Here is a 17684-nt window from a genome sequence, read left to right as displayed (position 1 = left end):
AGTGTCAGTTATTTTGAAACAGGGTTCTGGAAATTGGACTGTGCTGCTGTCACAAGATGATCAGCATAAGCAATCCATTTCAGGTGTCCCTTAGGCTCCTCGTGGTCAGATTCAGCTAACAATGATGTCACACAAAATTAATGGAACTTTACCTGCCTGCTCTTGTTTGACCCCCACCTAAACTACTGTAGCGTGACAGGGGGAAAAACAAATACAAATCCCCAATGTTGTGTCGTGTCTGTGTCATAAAAAGTAGGACAATTAATCATGCATACATTAGTCCACCAGATCGCGCCTTCAACCAACACGGGCAAGTTTATAACTCAATTCAGTTAACCGAATCCAACTGGGCATTGCAAACCACACAGAAACAGCAGAAACAGTCAGCGTCATGAAAAAAAGTTAAAATCATTCGAACCTCCCTGCCGGCACCTCTAACCTTTTCAGGGCGTGGCCTGCAACTCTTCTCTTTAACTTCTAAACGCCTCCCTCTCCCTTCCTTTTTCAGCGAGAGAATACAGTGATAGTCGACTTTATTGCTCCATACGGCTGGGAAAATGTTTCAGCTGGGACCAAAAATCATCTTATTGCTTCTCCTTGCTTTCCCGGCTGCCCTCGTCGGCTCAGTAGGTAAACCATATAGTTTTCTAATCATGTGCAAATTCTGTTTACACACGTTCATGTTAGTATACGTGGCATTAAAACATTCTCTCATTAATCATTCGTGCTCAGGTCTGTTTAAAAAAAAAAAAAAAAAAGTCCTGCATACATTTTTATTTTTAAATACTGCTTCTGCAACTGTGTATGTTCATCTCGCTCTGTTCTCATTGAAATGCGTTGTAGACGCTCAAAATCTGAGCAGTTTGGTAACGTGTCCTATCTGCTACTTAATACTGCAAGTAGTGACAGACAGAAGGGCAGGCAAATATAGGCAGAATCAGCTTATTGATTTTTAATCACTATTGTAGCGCTTTAGCTAAAATTGTAAATTGTAAATTGATTTGTAAAAAAGTATAAATGCATGTATAGTCCAAATAAAACATCTGGAAGTCTTCAGCAAGGTCAGATCCCTGCTTCGTGGTTATCGGCTCCAAGTCGATCAAATCCCTGCTTCGTGATTATCAGATCCCTGCTTCGTGATTATCAGCTCCAAGTCAATCAGATCCCTGCTTCGTGATTATCAGTGCCAAGTCAATCAGATCCCTGCTTCATGACTATCAGCTCCAAGTCGATCAGATCATTGGAAATGGGTGACATTTACTGTATGTTTACTAACTATTAACACAAAATGAACAACATTTATTAACATGACCATATAGTTTTATAAGCACATGCATAGTAGGTTTTATATAGGTAATTGTATTACTATATGTGTACAGTTGTATTGGAAACTATAGGGAGTTAGGAGCTAAAAATCATAACTAGCACCATCTAACTATACCGTTTATATGGTGTATTTTATTCAGTGTCGCATGCAAACAGCTGACAGAGAATCCAGATTTAAAAACTAATAATAATACAACCACATTTGGACCTTCTGTAGTACTGGATATCAAGTTGTAAAATGATTGAACATTTATGTGTTTCTTTCAAAACTCCACATGTGAAGCCTGTGTAGCTATTGGACGTGCGAGCTGATTTATGGAATCGTGTTAGCTGCAATCTTTTAAGTGTCTGACCTTAGCCTGACTGTGTGTGTGTGTCTGTATTTCAGGGACAGTGTCTGCTCACTGACTGTGTCTGTGTTTTCAGGGACAGTATCTGCTCAGGAACAAGACGGGGATGTGGCCCCAGACTCTACTCTGGAAGAGGAAGATGAGGAGGAGGAGGATGAGGAGGAGGCAGTGATTGATGAAGCCAGCACCACAGAAACAGTAAGTGAAGCCAGTAGCACAGTAATGCTTTTAGAAATCGTCTTTATCAGATAAATCAGACCATACCGGTTCTCACGTCAGTTACTTTATACCTGGCAATGGACAGATAGTGGAAGCGACCCAAAAATGTTAATTTAAAAAGACAACTGACTTAATTAGTTTTGCAGTAAAAGATTGATTTAAAAGGCAACCCAGTTTTGACCCCTTGACCCGATCAGGCTGAAAGCTTAAAACTAAACATTTTAGAGGGTTATTGTATTAAACCATAGAAGGTATAATGCTATGGTCTCATGCTATGTTCTCCTGTACAGGAGAATGAGGACCTACAAGATGACTCATCCACAGCAGAAGCTACCTCCCATCCCGATGCTGACACCACTATTGTCTTTGTGACTGGGGAAGGTGAGCCCCTGAAGACCTTGTGTGACTCGGACAGATTAGAGTTATCATAAAAGAGGACTTTGCTGTCCTTGTAGCTTGTTATAATCTCTGCTCTCATTCGGCGTGGTTCCTGCAGTATTTTCTTGATGTAATGTTTGCCCTAGTTCAGGAGCTGTTGTTCACTTCTAGTTGCCTGCCATAGATACATTACATTGGCCAAATCATCTTTATATTAGTGTGCAGCAGTGCCTTCTAGTGCTCGGGTGTGTACTACCAGCAAGACTGTAGTAAACTGGATCCAAAAGAGTGGTCTTCTACTGACACATTGGGTGATCTACCCTGTTATACTGAACTCGGGCTAAAGCACATTGACAAAGACTTCATGAGAAAAAAAAAAAAAGGATTTGGAATGATTGCAAACAGCAGAAAGACTGAGAAGATAAAAGTAACTGTTAGAACTAGCAATATGTTCTGCTGTTTAAAATGCATTGATATTCTGCTTGTATTTCATTCTTCGATGTGGAACATGCAGATATTTCAAAGAGCACGCTATAGATAAGATGCTACAGCTTCCTGGTACGTAATCACTTCTTTTGCTGCAGCTGTTTATTTACAGCCTGCCTTACAATATCTTGAATTAACAGGATTTATTTCATTTTGTATTTGTCGTGTGTGTCTGTTACTCCTGAACTTCCTGTTTTTGTTGTTGTTTTTTTATAACTGTTAACTCCCTGTTTGTGTGACAGAGTTCCCAGCCAATCAGATTGTGAAGTTCCTTGTTGGTCTCACCAATAAGGGCAGCAAGGACTTCATTGTGCAGTCTCTGGAAGCTTCCTTCCACTACCCCCAGGATTTCCAGTTCTACATCCAGAACGTGAGCCTAACAACTCTTTCTGGACCGCATGTTTCAATCCATGTTTCTTTAGTGAATTTAATGCTCATTAAAGATGAGGGACAGTGACCTTGAGAGCTCCTCCTCACAGCGCTACGAGAAAGAGCGAGAAAGAGAGCACCTCAATTCATACCTCAACACCCCCTCCCGCCATTCGGTCCTGAGCCTCTTTCAAATAGAGTGGCAATTGTGCTGGATTGTGCAGTTAGATGTAGATTACCCTAAGGAGACCACCAAACTGAAACTAACAATTAAACATTATAAATAGGGCTTACGATTTTCAGTTTTAACCGATAAAACCTGATAAAACGCCCCCGATACAAATAAAATTAAACCAGTGGATAGATAATAAACACCAAAAAACTGTGGAAATGGATAATCTATTCATGTTGACTTTACCCTTTTCCCATTAAAAATAAATAAAACCTACTACAAAAATAATAATAAATACATTTCCCAGTGCTGCTGGGCAATGTCCCACCTTCCTGACGTGTATCTGTCATTGATTTATTCTGAATACTTTAAACCCGCCCCAACTACTGAGTGACAGCACATTCTTACATTTCTATTGGAGACTCCGCTTGCAAGATTTTAAACGAGATTACAATCAGGATAGAGGCTTGTTAACGGGATTTAAAGCTGTATTACAGTTAAGATACGGATGATTTAAACAGAATTGTAATGAAATGTACAAAAATGCCAACACACAAAAACCCCAGAAGAATGTACCCGTGATCAGAGGGATTTGTGGAAGACAGGAAAGGAAAGACGGCACAACTTAAGTGTGCAAATACTCAAATACTGTCGAGTTACTGTACGTGTTTTGACACAAAAAAAATGCTCAAGCATTTGGGAAAGTAACAGAAAACATTAATTTCATACAGTATATCAAAAACGAAACCACCAAAAAAAAGCGATTTACATAAAACTCGAAAATAGCTAAAAATAAGCACCGAAAAATACAATACAACCAGAAAAACAGAAGCCCTGATTATAAATCAGTCAGTAATTCAGTTCTTGTCCAAACTGATCAAGATGACTCTTATGATCTCTTATATAAGAACAGATGTTCTACACACGGCTTATTAACTAATGTAGGTCATGTGTGTTCTGGTGTGATCACTGGGGAGTTCAATTTCTTGGTTGTATTTAATTCAGTGTACATTTGTAAATATATAGAGTGCTCTCTGCTATAAAACTGTAGTCAGAAGCTATCATAAGACCATGCTATTTGTGTTCTCTTTACAACAAGAATGAAAGTACTAGTCGCATGGTATTATGGGTAAAATGGGAGCCAGAACCGTGTGGTCTTATAACTGGTTCAGCAATATAAAGAGCGTTTTTATTAATCTGGTGACAATGGGGGTGATTTCCAGTTGGCAGTAACAGAATGTGTCATTATCTCAACACTGTTGAACTGACCATAGTTAGTGTCTCTCCAGCCAGTATCCCAGCACCTCCTCCTCAACTCTTATTGTGAAGGGCCAGAGGGAAGCCTTGTGTGTAGTGTGTGTTCTCTTGTAGAATGAGCTGTGTTTTTGTGTGCTTCAGTTCACAGCACTGCCTCTGAGCACCGTGGTGCAGCCAGAGAAACAAGCCACCTTCGAGTACTCCTTCATCCCTGCCGAGCCCATGGCCGGACGCCTCTTTGGACTGGTCATTGAGCTCCACTACCAGGACAGCAATGTGAGTGCAGGGCTCACTCCTCACTCCCAGGCACCAGCCCCATTCACAAAGCACAGTGCTGTTCATGATTCTTGCACAATGCTGTATGTTTGAGTTGAAGAGCTTGGTTTTCTTTACGGGTTCCAAAAATGTGCTTTTCTGAAACAGTGTACAAGTGGTCCTGTACAAGGAACGGGACACAGTCTTTATCACAGTTCCTTGTACAGGACCATTTTTTCACTTTGAGAAAGTTTCAGAAAAGCACGTTTTTATATCCTGCCTAAATAAGTTTCGTGCACAAGTTATGTTGTGATTTATATAGCGCGTCTGCTCAGGGCTTCCACCTTCGTAGAATAAAACTGAACTGCAGGGAATGAGCTATATCAATATATAGAGGATACACCATGAGCCTTTCAGAGTTCTGTAGTAAGCAGTATGTAACATGCTTCCTGGTGTACTCCTCAGGGAAATGTGTACCGTGATGCCGTCTTCAATCAGACTGTCACTATCGTCGAGCTGGACCAGGGGCTAGATGGACAAACGTAAGCATCTGGGACAAAAGGGTTTACTTAGCCAAGATATATACTTTTACATCTTGATTTAACCATTAACTAATTCTCCAGTTGTCATGGTACTTGATAGTAACACTATTGGAGTATGATTCTGGTTATGTCTGAATGCAGCCTTTTCAAGAAAGCTCGATTCAGAACAGACACCCACTACGGTTGGATGCAGAAGAAGAAATGAAATGTGCGTTTGTTTAATCATACTTCTCTTTTGACAGCGTGTTCCTGTACGTGTTCCTCACTGGGCTTGTGATGCTGGTTCTAGTTGGAATTTACCAGGTTCTGGAAACGCAAACGGTGAGACGCCTGGGTGACTGAGGCTGTGGTGGGGGAGAGGGGGTGGGCTGACCTACCAAAAAGCTCTGTGGTTACAGAAAGGCAGAAAGAGGTGGGCTACAGCTTAGAAAGTAGCTCGTCTGAGTATCAAATTCTTACAGAAAGAAAGGAAATGGTGGGCTGCAGTGTGAAAGCTAGTGGGTTTTAGTGAAGAGTGCTGGGCTGCAGTGTGAAAGATAGTGGGTTTTAGTGGTTGGAGAGTGCTGAGCTGCAGTGTGAAAGATAGTGGGTTTTATTGGTTGGAGAGTACTGGGCTGCAGTGTGTTTAGTAGCTCAGTGGTTAGTTAAAGGAGGTTCTGGTTGGAGCAGCTTAGTGACAGTGGATCTGATTATACACACATTGAAAGGAGGTGAGCACGGTACAGGCTCTGTGTTCCGGGGCTGTAACCTTCTCTCGTCCCTCGCTGTGCAGAGGAAGAGGTCAGCGGTGAAGGTGGAGACGGGCACAGGGACCATGAATGACGTGGATATCAGCTGGATCCCGCAGGAGACTCTCAATGTCATGAGTAAGTTGGCCTAGAGCTTGATAACCTTTCCCTTTTATTTCATTCCCGGTTTTGCAGAGTGGTTGAGAAAGTGTTCTTGTATGGTGGTGCACTATCCACCGCTTTCAATGCATCCATTTTTGTCTGCAAGGATAAGGCATGTTTTTTGTGCTCGTCATTCATTTCTATGCTTCATGGAAATAGCATTAATACGTGAGCACTATGGCAACTCGGAATACATCCGGCACTAAACATTTCCCAATATCTTTTAGTACACTGAGCTGTTTGAACTTGAGCAGTTCATTTTATTCAAATGTTTCATCCATACGGGTGAGAGTGCCCAAATAATTCAGACAAACAGGAAATTTGTGTTGTATGAATTGGTTTCATAAGAAGTAATTTACAATAAGCGATTGTTGCATTTTTCTGGCTCAGGAAATTTGTTTCATGAGAGTTCATCTTCATGAGAATTGACTATCTGAAATGCGCACTTACCTTCACTCGTTCTAGCTGTCCTCAAGTTGTGACTGCCGCATGTACCCTGTGTGTTGTACCAGTGAGCTCTCTCGTTGCATAGAAAAGTCCATGTTTTTACTGACATCCCTGGTTTTGTGATGTGCAGACAGGGCGTCCCCGAAAGCTTCTCCCAGGAAACGCACTAAGAGAGCAGTCGGCACCGACCAGTAAGCCTCCCTCCCTCCGCGGGATCCTGGATTGGAGGCAGACGCTCCTGAACCCAGAGTCTATCCACACCCACCTCATGGGACTTCACCTCCAGGACTCTGGACAGAGCTGCAGCCCTCAGCCTCAGCAGCTCTCTCATGTTCTTATTTTCAATTGAGACGCACAGTCTGTGCATACAAGGGGTATTGATTGATAGCTGGCAAATACCTTGAGCTGTACTGAACAGGCACGTCCATTTAAAACTCACAACAATCCAACAAACAAGAGACAAAGGTATTGTAAAACTTGTTGATGGAAGCCAATTTTCTGTTTTGATTTCTTCAAGTTTCCCTCTGGGTTAGATTTATTAAGCTGTTTTCATGTTTTTTTTTTTTTTTTTTTTTACTGGTATGAAAGTTTCAAATTAATATTGAGGTTTCTAACTGTGACACAAATAAAAAAAATAAATAAATCACAAGTAGGAGCACTGAAAACCAGTTTAGTAAATCTAGCCCTTCTTGCTAAAGATCTGCTCTAGATTAAGATTGCCATTTGTGGTCAGTCCCTTTCAATTCTGACCTGAACATTAAACTGTACAATATAGACACTTGTCTATCTGCATAAAATACACCTGCAATATACACACACACACAGTTTTACACACAGCTGTGACTAAACCTGTATTGCCAGCCCATCATTAGACCTTGTAGTCTGTCTGTAGCGCTGTTAAGAGAGGAGGCAGCTATACACACTGTAAATACTGGTCTCTGAATATGGTTGTAAATGAATTCGTAGAAAGATTAAATTGTATTGTTCGTGGTATTCAAATATTGAATTCAGACAGTGGTGTGCAAATTTATTACAACACCAAGATTTGTCATTTATACCCTTTATACCTACCTGCATGAAAACCTCAGGGTGTGAGAATTTGTTTTCAGTTAGTATATAGAAACAATAGACACTTGTGTGAAAATGTTCGACCACTTTGTGCTTCAATTAGGCATCTTAAACAACTTCTAAAAATTCTCATGGATTTTACCATGTGTGGCTATGTGTTCCCTTTCTCTTACTATTTTTAATAATTGCATGTGTGGCCTATTAAAGTCATCAATTAAATTAGACAATCACTCATTTGCCTATTTTGACCATTTATCATATGCACAGCAAATCAAAACTACAGAAGCAATGGGGTGTTCTAATACATGAGCACACTGCTGTATTAGAAGTTGATTCAGATCAGAAGGAACTCTTTATTTTATTGTTGGTGTCAAGATTGTATAGTTAACATTTAGTAAAACTGCAAGGGCATGTGAAATAAACCCCACTAACTTTTCAGCATGACAATCCAATGGTTTCCCAAGTGTAACCACCTGTCATTTACAGTATTTTAAGTTATTTTCTTAAAGAAAGGGGATGATTTGCTTGGATATTTTTCCACAGTATGTCAGTGTTATGGGTAGCTGGAAAGAGCATCTGAAATCCAGTTTGATGCAACATTTTTAATTTTTTTATCTGGTATTATTGACACGGAAAGGGACACAATAAAATTTTATATAAAAAAAAAGGTGTTTTTTTTTTTGTTTTTTTTTTACAAAACAGTAAAGTCAGTATGTTTAGCACATATTGGGTCATATAAAAAAATATGAAGAGATTTCCACATTATAAACAGTAGCTACCTAACTGCACATGCTGTGATGTCAACACAGTGATGTAATTTGACATCTTGGTGGCTGCTGGTGACATCACAATAGCCATGTCCAGATACACAGATGCACTAGGGCTGAAGTCTTCGTCCTTCAATATCTGTTTCTTTAGCAATCCTGTGCTCTAGTTTTTAATTTGCATTCAGTATCTATAATGGGTGCTATGCCTTTTAATCATAAAGTGTGTGCATGGTTATTTTTTCCTTTATATTCCAATGATATTAAAAGTCGGTCACTTTCTGATAAGAATAAATGCTAATAAACTAATTACCTTGAAATGCAGTTTTTCTATTTTTGCTGTTCTCAAACTATTAGCTATGGCAGAAACTAAGTTGTTCTGTCACCGTATTTGATTTTTGAAAGAACACACCTATGTTAAGCTGTTTTTAGCTCGTACTGTAGTTTTAAGATTTGCTGGAGTCATTGACTCACAAATGATAGATAAATGGTTAATACATTTCTAAAAAAAAGTCCTTTGCAAGGATGCTGTCTGTACATATTTAAAGTGTTTCCTGCCTTCTGCTAATATGGTAAGTTGCAGTGATGACATTTAGCTGTTGTCATGTGTCAGTGTCTGTGACATCCTTATTACAGTGATACTCCTATAGGGGGCAGCAGGGAGTCAAAATTATTCAATCCCACAAACTCCTCCTCCCGTACAGTCACGTCGCATAATGATAACCCGAAACAAAAGAAGTCTTAGAGTTAGGAGCTCCATTAGGCAAAGAACTCTGTGGAAAGGTCATTTGGTAAGAGAAGGACGTTATTGTATTAGTTTTTATCTTTGAAAATTCTGTGTGCTAAGGTAGTTTTGAGTTTGTAGTTCTCATTTCCTGGCATTCATGTCAGTATGTGACTGATAGGAGACACAGTGATTGGAATGGATTTGCAAAGGCTGCTGGGAGATGGGAGTTCTTTGAAGCTGTCTCTTTTCTCATTTTGTTAAAATATGTAGCAAGGTCTTAAAATCTATTTATCAAAGCTTTATAGTTCCATTTAGCATTGTCACTGCTCCCCTCATTATTGTGCAGCTGAAGTGTCATTTTATTTTGGTCTTCAGTGTATGCTTTTTATGTGGCTTTCCAGTTAGAACTATGCTTAACCTGTGATAAAATGTTGCTATCATGTTAAAAGGGTAAAACAAAATGGAGTTAAGAAATAAAGCATGGGGGTAAAAAACAGCAGAATGATGGTGAAACTTTCAGAAGCTGCTGAACTGGGATGGGGGAGAGCGGGGTTCCGAAAAATATAGCGTTACACGTCGTCACATGTTGCTACAAATGCTTAACCCTCCTATTAGGTTTCTGGTCTATTTGACCCAACTCTAGTTTCCAGTTGGCTTAAGTACTATTTTTTCTTTTCATTTTCTGTATAATATTTTATGACTCTTCCTAAGTTGGGATCATTAACTTATACACAGAAAACAGAAGCTTTGAGATGTTTCGGGTCACTGTGACCCTTGGCATTTATCTATGTAGTTTGTGTGCAGGAAAAAAACATCTTTCATTTGTTATTTTATTATTATATTTGTATTACTATTATTTCTGAAAATGGCTGAACTGAACCTATCTGGGGATATTTATAAACAAAAAACAAACAATATACATCTACAAGGCAGAGTCTAATTTTCTCTGTCAGCATTGCAACAGCATCTCACTAGTAAAGACATTCCAAAATGAAGAGCTCTCAGGTTGGCAGTCAAAGAAGTTTTATCACAGCTCCTGGACTAAAAGAGCATAAAAGAGTAAAATCTTTGCAAATAAAAACATTTAATCAAATTAAGGCTGCTTAAATTAGTTTAAAATTGCATCAGGTCACTATGACCCAAAACATAACAGATGTACCTAAATTCTGAGCATAATAGGAGGGTTAAATATACCTGTCATTTTTTTTCATTAACATCCTGACAACTTTTTACAATTATAACTTTAAAGTCTGTATCAAAGCTCTTTGAATTATTGCCCACATTATCAAACAGGTAACACAGCGATAACGATCCATGATGTGGTACTGAACCAGAGCACTTTGCTATGTTTTTTTTTTTTAATCGCTCTTCCTGCATTGATTTAGAGGACAGATCTCAAACCCCAGTGCACTAGAGCGGCCATTTTGAAAATAGCTTTGAAACAGATTTTAAAGTTAGAAGTGTAAAAAGTTGTCGGGATTTTAACAATGAATAGAGAAAATACAGGTACGTTATTGAAACAGCAACACTTGGGGACGTATATCGCTATATTTTTTGGAACCTCGCTAATTACTCTTTAAATATCTCTATCAAAGACACACACTGTGTTCTGAGTGGTCCTGTTAGTCCAATATGGAATTTGAATCGATATTCTGTATCAGAATCCACCTTGAATCACTTTCTGTTCCAGTCATCAATCCTGTTGACTTTTTTAACACTCAAAAGTACCCTTGTGGTTTCAATAGAGCTCTAATACAGCCATTACTCTGCCCCCCTGCAAATCCTCCCCCTAGTGGATATAAGAAATATCACATGGAACAATGTCACAGGATGTAAGCACCACCAAGCTCTCAACCTTGCTGTTTTTAAAATGTGTTATTGATTTCCTCTGCAGACAAGGCGATTGTCTCTAATACAAAATAATGAGAAACAGTACTCAGCATTTGTAAGTATCACAGTATCTAAGAAATACGAGAGGTCTCTGTTCATCACAATAGAGTTCTCTTTAACTACCAGAACACCATCATGCAGCATTGGGGAAGTTACTTTAAAAAGTAATCTGTTAGTTACACATTACAGTAACTCATTACTCTCAAAATGACTCCTTACAAATAGTTACTTCTCAGCTCAAAGTATTCTTTGACGATCCATCTGTCGAACAAACGCTCTCCCTCTTCTGATGTCGTTTTCTAGCAAGATGCTATTAAAAGCTTGTTTGATGAAAAGCTTGTTTTCTGGTTTCCACTTTAAACATTAGCTATAGTCCTTTTCTGAAACAAAACAAAAAGTAACGTTATTTTTTCTAATGTAATCTTTCGCTGAAAATTTGTATCGGATCACGATAATGAGCAGAATGAAAACACAGTTAAGAAACACTTTTTTTCTTTTGTATTCTTTCTAAAGACTAAGAATGAAGAGGTTTTTATGGCAACCACTCCAAAGAAGACTGAGGAGAGTTTAATAGCGGTAAGCATTTCTGTACAACACTGGACACCATGAAATGACTGTACCTTTCAACACCAATTCCCTGTTTAAACCATAGGGGGCAGGACTCCAACGCATCTCAGCCCATTGAATTACACAGAAAAGCAAGGGCTGAATGTGAACAGCAAACTGTACAGTGTTATTACATCATTATTATAGTGTTATCACAGTGTTATTATCATGTAATTAAGTCTTCATACCCTGTCAACTAAAGGGCTAGCCCAGTTTGTAAGACATGTTATGGTAATATTAGTGACAGCTGTAAAGCCTAGGGTTCATTATCACTTTTGCTTCTGGTTGTTTAAAAAAAGACTGTAGACGTCGAAGGACCGAGGCGAAGGATTTCTGCCAGCACTCTTCATGCTGAACAGCTCTTAGCTGTAAGTACTGCTGATCTCAATTCACTGGCTTCCTTCATCTTTTTACCTCTGGAGTACTGGGTTTGAGTTCAGTAAAAACTGTAAAAATGTGCCAGGCAGCATTGCTCTGCTCCAGTGTGCTCCCTCAGCATTGTGCATCATTCAGTAGCATTTTCTTTCAGTTATCCATTACAAGAGCAAGGGTCAACTAGTGTTAACTATATTTTCTAATGTTACGTGTGATTTATGAATGTAACAATCAAGACAAAAATGATCTTAAATCTCAGGTTCTTTGGCAGTAAAAATGGAAAATAAGCTATAAATCCAACAACTATTTTTGCCATTTTTCATTAAGTATATGGAAAACTACAAAGCGGTATGTAATTCAATATGTTAACTTGTGAAGCAAAATGTGTTAATTCTGTAGGATGATGCAAAACATTTGGCCATAGATGTACAGTGCTCTAAACAAGCCAATCCACTGCTGGGGAAACTCTACTGGCGTTAGTATACAGATGTAGGGTAATGTGTATAAGTTGTGTATAAATCTCAGATGACCAATAGGGGAGCACTAATTAACCTGACATGGAATTCCTTGCAATTTCTTGGTATATTCATACAGTATACTCAACCATACATGTCATCAGAGACAACGATTCCATCCCTGTCTTTATTATGTCTTAAGGAAAAGGAGACTAAAGCCATGAACACCATTTCCACAAAAACCCTTCAGGAGGAGCGCCATCATTTGAGAAGTGTAAGTATCGCTGTGTTGTTCTCTTACACTTTGTAAATGACCTGAATGGAACGTGGGTGAGTATCGCTTTCATAGCAACAAGCATGCCTGCAGAAGATAGAAATAATCAAAGAAACTTTAATTCAATGGCACGCCACTCCAACTCGCCTGAATTCATCATGAGGGCTCATGAGGGCTGTTTGCAGCATCAGTGTGAGACAAAGTTCATGTGATTGTTAGTCTCACCCTCAACTCCTGAACATCTTAGATTGTATTTGTGTATACTGAATTGAAGGAATATTTTAAAAACACAGTAAATGCATCTTGCCAGAACGCCATTGTCAGCGGGGAAGTTGAGACGAGTGACACGCGGGTTAGACAGGAATCCATTTTAAAACCCTTTACTGACTACCTTTGAAGGTGTTCTTTATGCAACGCACATTTTAAATATATTGTATTACCTGTTATCATCCAGTGATGCTTTGTTCTTTACCATTCTGTATTATTCGTTCTGCTTAGAACATGATTGATCATGTGTACTATTAATGGCCTTAAAGATGTTCTTTATTCTCTGTGTCTCTGTCTGTCTGTCTGTGTCTCTGTCTCACTGTCTCTGTCTCCATCTGTCTGTCTGTCTGTCTGTCTATCTGTCTCTGTCTCTGTCTCTGTCTCTGTCTCTGTCTCTCTGTCTGTCTCTCTGTTTGTCTGTCTCTGTCTCTCTCTGTCTCTGTCTGTTTGTCTGGGCAGGTCATTCAGAGGCTGACTCTGCTGAAAGTGCTCAGAGGCTCCACCCGGAGAATCATGAGTTTACTGAATCTGGCCAAATCGTGCTATCAGACTCCTCAGCTGGGGCTGACATACACTCAGAGATCTAGGATCAGACACAGGTGAGGGCAATCTAAACAAGAAGAAGACATACATTAGTTAGGGTTCCAGTTTCTTCAAATCTTAAAGGGCCTCTTTAGGTAGTGTACTGAAAGACACTAATTACAATTCTTCGATAAATGTTTAGTCTAGAAGCCAATAATTTTAAGTGCAGTACTCTCCAGTTCTTTATTACTTGCTTTGATAACATTTAAACGGCAGTGGATGAGTTTGAGAGCAGTGCATAGCCTCCCCATGCTGGCTCCCCCTGCTGGCTGCTTGTCTAACAACACCTCTAATAATCTCTCCAGGAGAGCAGGAAGGAGCCTCCCTGAGAGAGCAAGACAACCATGGAGCACCCTCTGTCGGCGGTAAGAAGGATTGCATTTACAGGACCTGCGTACAAACTGTAACCTAAGAGAGAACTGTGACCTTCGACATCAAGGTCACCCATTTACTCAATATTACAATATTAGCCTCCAAAATATCTTGTTCCTTTGAAACCAGAATCCCAGTGTAACTCATTTCCAGGATTCATTTAGGAAAACAAATCGCAAACTTACCAGTGACTAAAAAAACAACAATTTAGAATAATGAAATAAAATAAGTAGTATTAACAAAATTAATCGGTTTTTATAAAGTGTTAACCGGTGAAATAAATTGACAACAAAATAAACAGGATAGCTTTCTGAAAGTTTACCATCGTATTTCATAGCAAAGTGAAAGCGTGGTAAAGCACAGGAAAGCATTGTGAAGCGCTGATATTGTACCGTGCAGAGTGACTGTAGTAATACAAGTCTATATATTTGAATGGCAGTCGAGTTGTATTATTTTTTCACAGCAGGTCACAGCAGCGCGTTAAAGCTGCTTCAGTCGAGGACCCCACGGACCCTCCCCTCCCGGAGTTTCTCTGTGGCCGGTGGGTTAGCGCTCTGCCCCAGTCGATACACCTGCCAGGCAGACGCATCATGTGCCGTCCGTCAGCCAAACGAAAAGAGACGCGGTGCTGCACACGCTCCTGCCATCACATGCTGAAGTCCTGACTCAGGTGCGAGGCGCCATGCTTTCAACATGTATTTTAAAATGTTATACGCGCTAAGAGAAACTTCTTTGAGGTCTGTAACACTATTAGGGATGGTATATCTGCGCGTGTTGCAACGTTTCCTTAACGGTTATAAAGACCTGACGGGTACCGATCACAGTAAGCTTTTGGGACAGTGCCTCTCTAACATGGATGCTGTTTTTGTACTGATGTATGCGCGATTTTTATTTTTAGTCGTTGCATGGATGCGCGGTTCTTTTAGACAGCGGTCCTTGTGACTCTCTTCTTTGTGTTTCAGATGCTTTCTATGCCACGGAGATTTGTGTCTGCTGCAGCCCTTGTATCAAAGCTCAGATGCTTACAAATTGCAATAAAAGACCCTTCGTGAAAAGGAACCGTGTCCGAGATCTGCTTTCACCAAAGATCCTGTCTTATAAAATGACCACGTTGTGTGTGTCTTACTGTGTGCGACGTGGTGCTGTTTGGGTGGGTGGACTGTGCGAAATGATTTATTCTAAATGACACCCCTTTACACCACGTATCAATTTATCCTCCCCTGTTTTACACCTACACGCTTGTCAGTAACTGTCACGAAACTTGCTATATTTAGCACAAGTTATTAAGACTATCAGATCTTTCCGGTGAGAGTATTACAGGTACAGTTGCATGTCCTAGTAGTATTCATTTGCAGTATTTTTTGTATATAGTGGTATGTTTTTATGTGAACAGGCATGCAGAATTGCAGAACCTCATACAACTTTTATGTTATCAAAAATGGACGGCAGGTGGCATCAAATATATATATGTGTGTGTGTGTGTGTGTGTGTGTGTGTGTGTGTGTGTGTGATTGCCATATACCCTTACTATCCCATAACCTCGGACAGAATAATTAGGACAGCATTATCTGCCATGGCTAATGGAAAGCAACGGCACAATAATGTTCTGTACATTCTGACAGTACCAGCAATACTGCCTGGTTGATAAATTGGTGTACTGTATCAAAATATGAAAATGTTGTCACTGTTGGATCATTTTACCAACTGCACCTCATCTGTACAGCTACCGTTGACGCTTAGCAGGCTACATTTAGAATCAATAAGAATATTATTGTGAAGGTGGGCGAGGAACATTTGCTAATCTATCATCAGCTGGATAAAATGAAACGGAATGTTGCGTCCTGCGCGGTTCGTTTGTTAATCGTATTGGTACCACTGCACTGACTCATTTGATAATGGAACAATTCCATATTGTGATGCTAATTTATATTAGTGCACACTGGCGTGGCTGGCACTAAGCAGTGCTGGAGAAAGAGAAGTCATTCTGCAGCAGCTTTAACTGTTGTGAGATTTGAACTTCAGCCACCCAAAATAGAAGCGATTTGAGCTAACACACGATTATCTCAAACAGCGCCGCCTCTGCCCTGCACACCGACACGGGTGTAGGCCGGACAGATCACAACTGGTCAGCAGGAGAGCGGGCGGCCCACAGACTGCGTTACGCACACCCTCACGCAAAACTTCTGCAAGCAGCAAAGGGTAACTGTACGCCCCCTTACTTGTGATATAAAAAATATAGTGGTAGACAGAACAGTGCTTCTGCCGCATCTGCACTGTAGAGAAGACGGAATTAATTATTAAAAGCGAAGGGATCAATTTAGAGTAGCGCATCAGGGAGGGGCAGAGAGAGAGAGAGAGAGAGAGAGAGAGAGAGAGAGAGAGAGAGAAAGAAAGAAAGAAAGTGCAGCCCTGAGTTTCTATCCACGCCTAAAAATAATGCGAATCCATTCCATAAAAGGATAACGCGCCTCCGGTGTGCCATCCGTTGGTAAAATGTGCTACTCCGCCGTCAAGAAAATAAAAGAAGCGGGACACGGAGACGTATTGCACTGCATCTCTAATACAATATTAACCGTGAAGCAGCACGTCGGGGTTAGAGCTCTGGTCCGCGATTAGGGTTCTTGAAGAAAAAAATAGATTACTTATTTATAAATATTTTTTACAGTTTATTTTAAATATATAGCCTATGGGCATACATGTATGTATGTGTATATTTGTTTAACTAAGACTGAGATGACACTGCAATGTTGATTGGGTATAAGAGAAACGACGAGTGAATTGCAAAGGGTAAACTTATTTCAAGGTTCTGTCTGTTGGCTTTATAGGCCTCTACATGAAGGATAGTAACACGCCCTGACATTGAAACTCAGGAGAGAACACAGGCGAGTTCACACTGCAAGAAAACCAGCATTTAAAGAACCAGCTGCAGCGCCTTTTATAAAAGTGCGACCTGAGATGTAAGAATTGAACTGCATCGAAGATTTGTTACCAAATGTTGCAAATATTTCGTTTTACCAGTGAGTGATCTTGCCAGATCCGTGCATTGAACAGCGGCTGCATGTGTAACATTCGTCTTTTAAGTGATCTCAACAAACATGCTTGATTTTTCTGAAATCCTGGCGATGGAGCCCAGCAGCCCTCGTTGGGTGTAAGGAGAGGGGGATATGGGAAGGAGGGTATCGGAGACACCCATTCACATTGCAGTCCTCGCACTGGGTAAGAAAAGAAGCTTTCCTGTCGCTTTGCGGTCTGCAGAATATACTTTAATGTAGAATTACTAACTTAATGTATTTATTAATACGTTATTTTATACATTTAGTATATCTAGCTATTTATTGTATTAACTAAATACGATTCAAATATCAGGTTATTTCCACAGAGTAGTCATATGACTAAATAATGCATTTATTTTCTTGTAAATTGTCATTAATTATTTATGAATATCGTTTAAAAACTACTTTAATCAACCGCCACAGAAAAAAAAAAAGACCCGCACACCGTTTTAAACTCGGGATTTTTCAGCATTCTGTTCTGAAAAAGAACGCCGACTCCTATAGTACGGGGGATGCTTTATTTGTTAGAAAATTATACATGCGTGTTTTTATTATCCCTA

At 39.8% G+C, this 17684-nt stretch overlaps 2 protein-coding genes across 2 annotated transcripts in view; both read left to right on the top strand.

The window, feature by feature from the left end:
• Window positions 1-515: 515 nt before the first annotated feature.
• LOC121297812 (translocon-associated protein subunit alpha-like) lies at window positions 516-7781 on the top strand. Its single transcript, XM_041224323.1, has 9 exons — window positions 516-630; window positions 1753-1874; window positions 2186-2276; window positions 3002-3129; window positions 4699-4833; window positions 5278-5354; window positions 5597-5675; window positions 6127-6220; window positions 6822-7781. The coding sequence occupies exons 1-9, from the start codon at window positions 558-560 to the stop codon at window positions 6884-6886; spliced, it is 864 nt and encodes a 287-aa protein (XP_041080257.1). The 5' UTR covers window positions 516-557; the 3' UTR covers window positions 6887-7781.
• Window positions 7782-16280: 8499 nt separating this feature from the next.
• LOC121297763 (neuritin-like) overlaps window positions 16281-17684 on the top strand; it is an 11660-nt gene continuing 10256 nt past the window's right edge. Inside the window, exon 1 of the mRNA XM_041224258.1 lies at window positions 16281-17287. Within this exon, the coding sequence (XP_041080192.1) occupies window positions 17236-17287 (52 nt within the window). The 5' untranslated portion in view covers window positions 16281-17235. The remainder of the gene's footprint in view (window positions 17288-17684) is intronic.

Source organism: Polyodon spathula, chromosome 23 (genome assembly GCF_017654505.1).
Source record: "Polyodon spathula isolate WHYD16114869_AA chromosome 23, ASM1765450v1, whole genome shotgun sequence".
NCBI classification, from domain to species: Eukaryota; Metazoa; Chordata; class Actinopteri; order Acipenseriformes; family Polyodontidae; genus Polyodon; species Polyodon spathula.
Note: the sequence above shows the minus strand (reverse complement) of the source record. Positions and strands in the feature narration are given on the sequence as shown.

Bases quoted from the DNA above. Each gene is read 5' to 3' on its own strand.
- LOC121297812 (XM_041224323.1), top strand. From the start codon at position 558: ATGTTTCAGCTGGGACCAAAAATCATCTTATTGCTTCTCCTTGCTTTC. The intron at 1,875-2,185 runs GTAAGTGAAGCC...TCTCCTGTACAG, and splicing joins AAGCCAGCACCACAGAAACA to GAGAATGAGGACCTACAAGA. The intron at 2,277-3,001 runs GTGAGCCCCTGA...TTTGTGTGACAG, and splicing joins TGTCTTTGTGACTGGGGAAG to AGTTCCCAGCCAATCAGATT.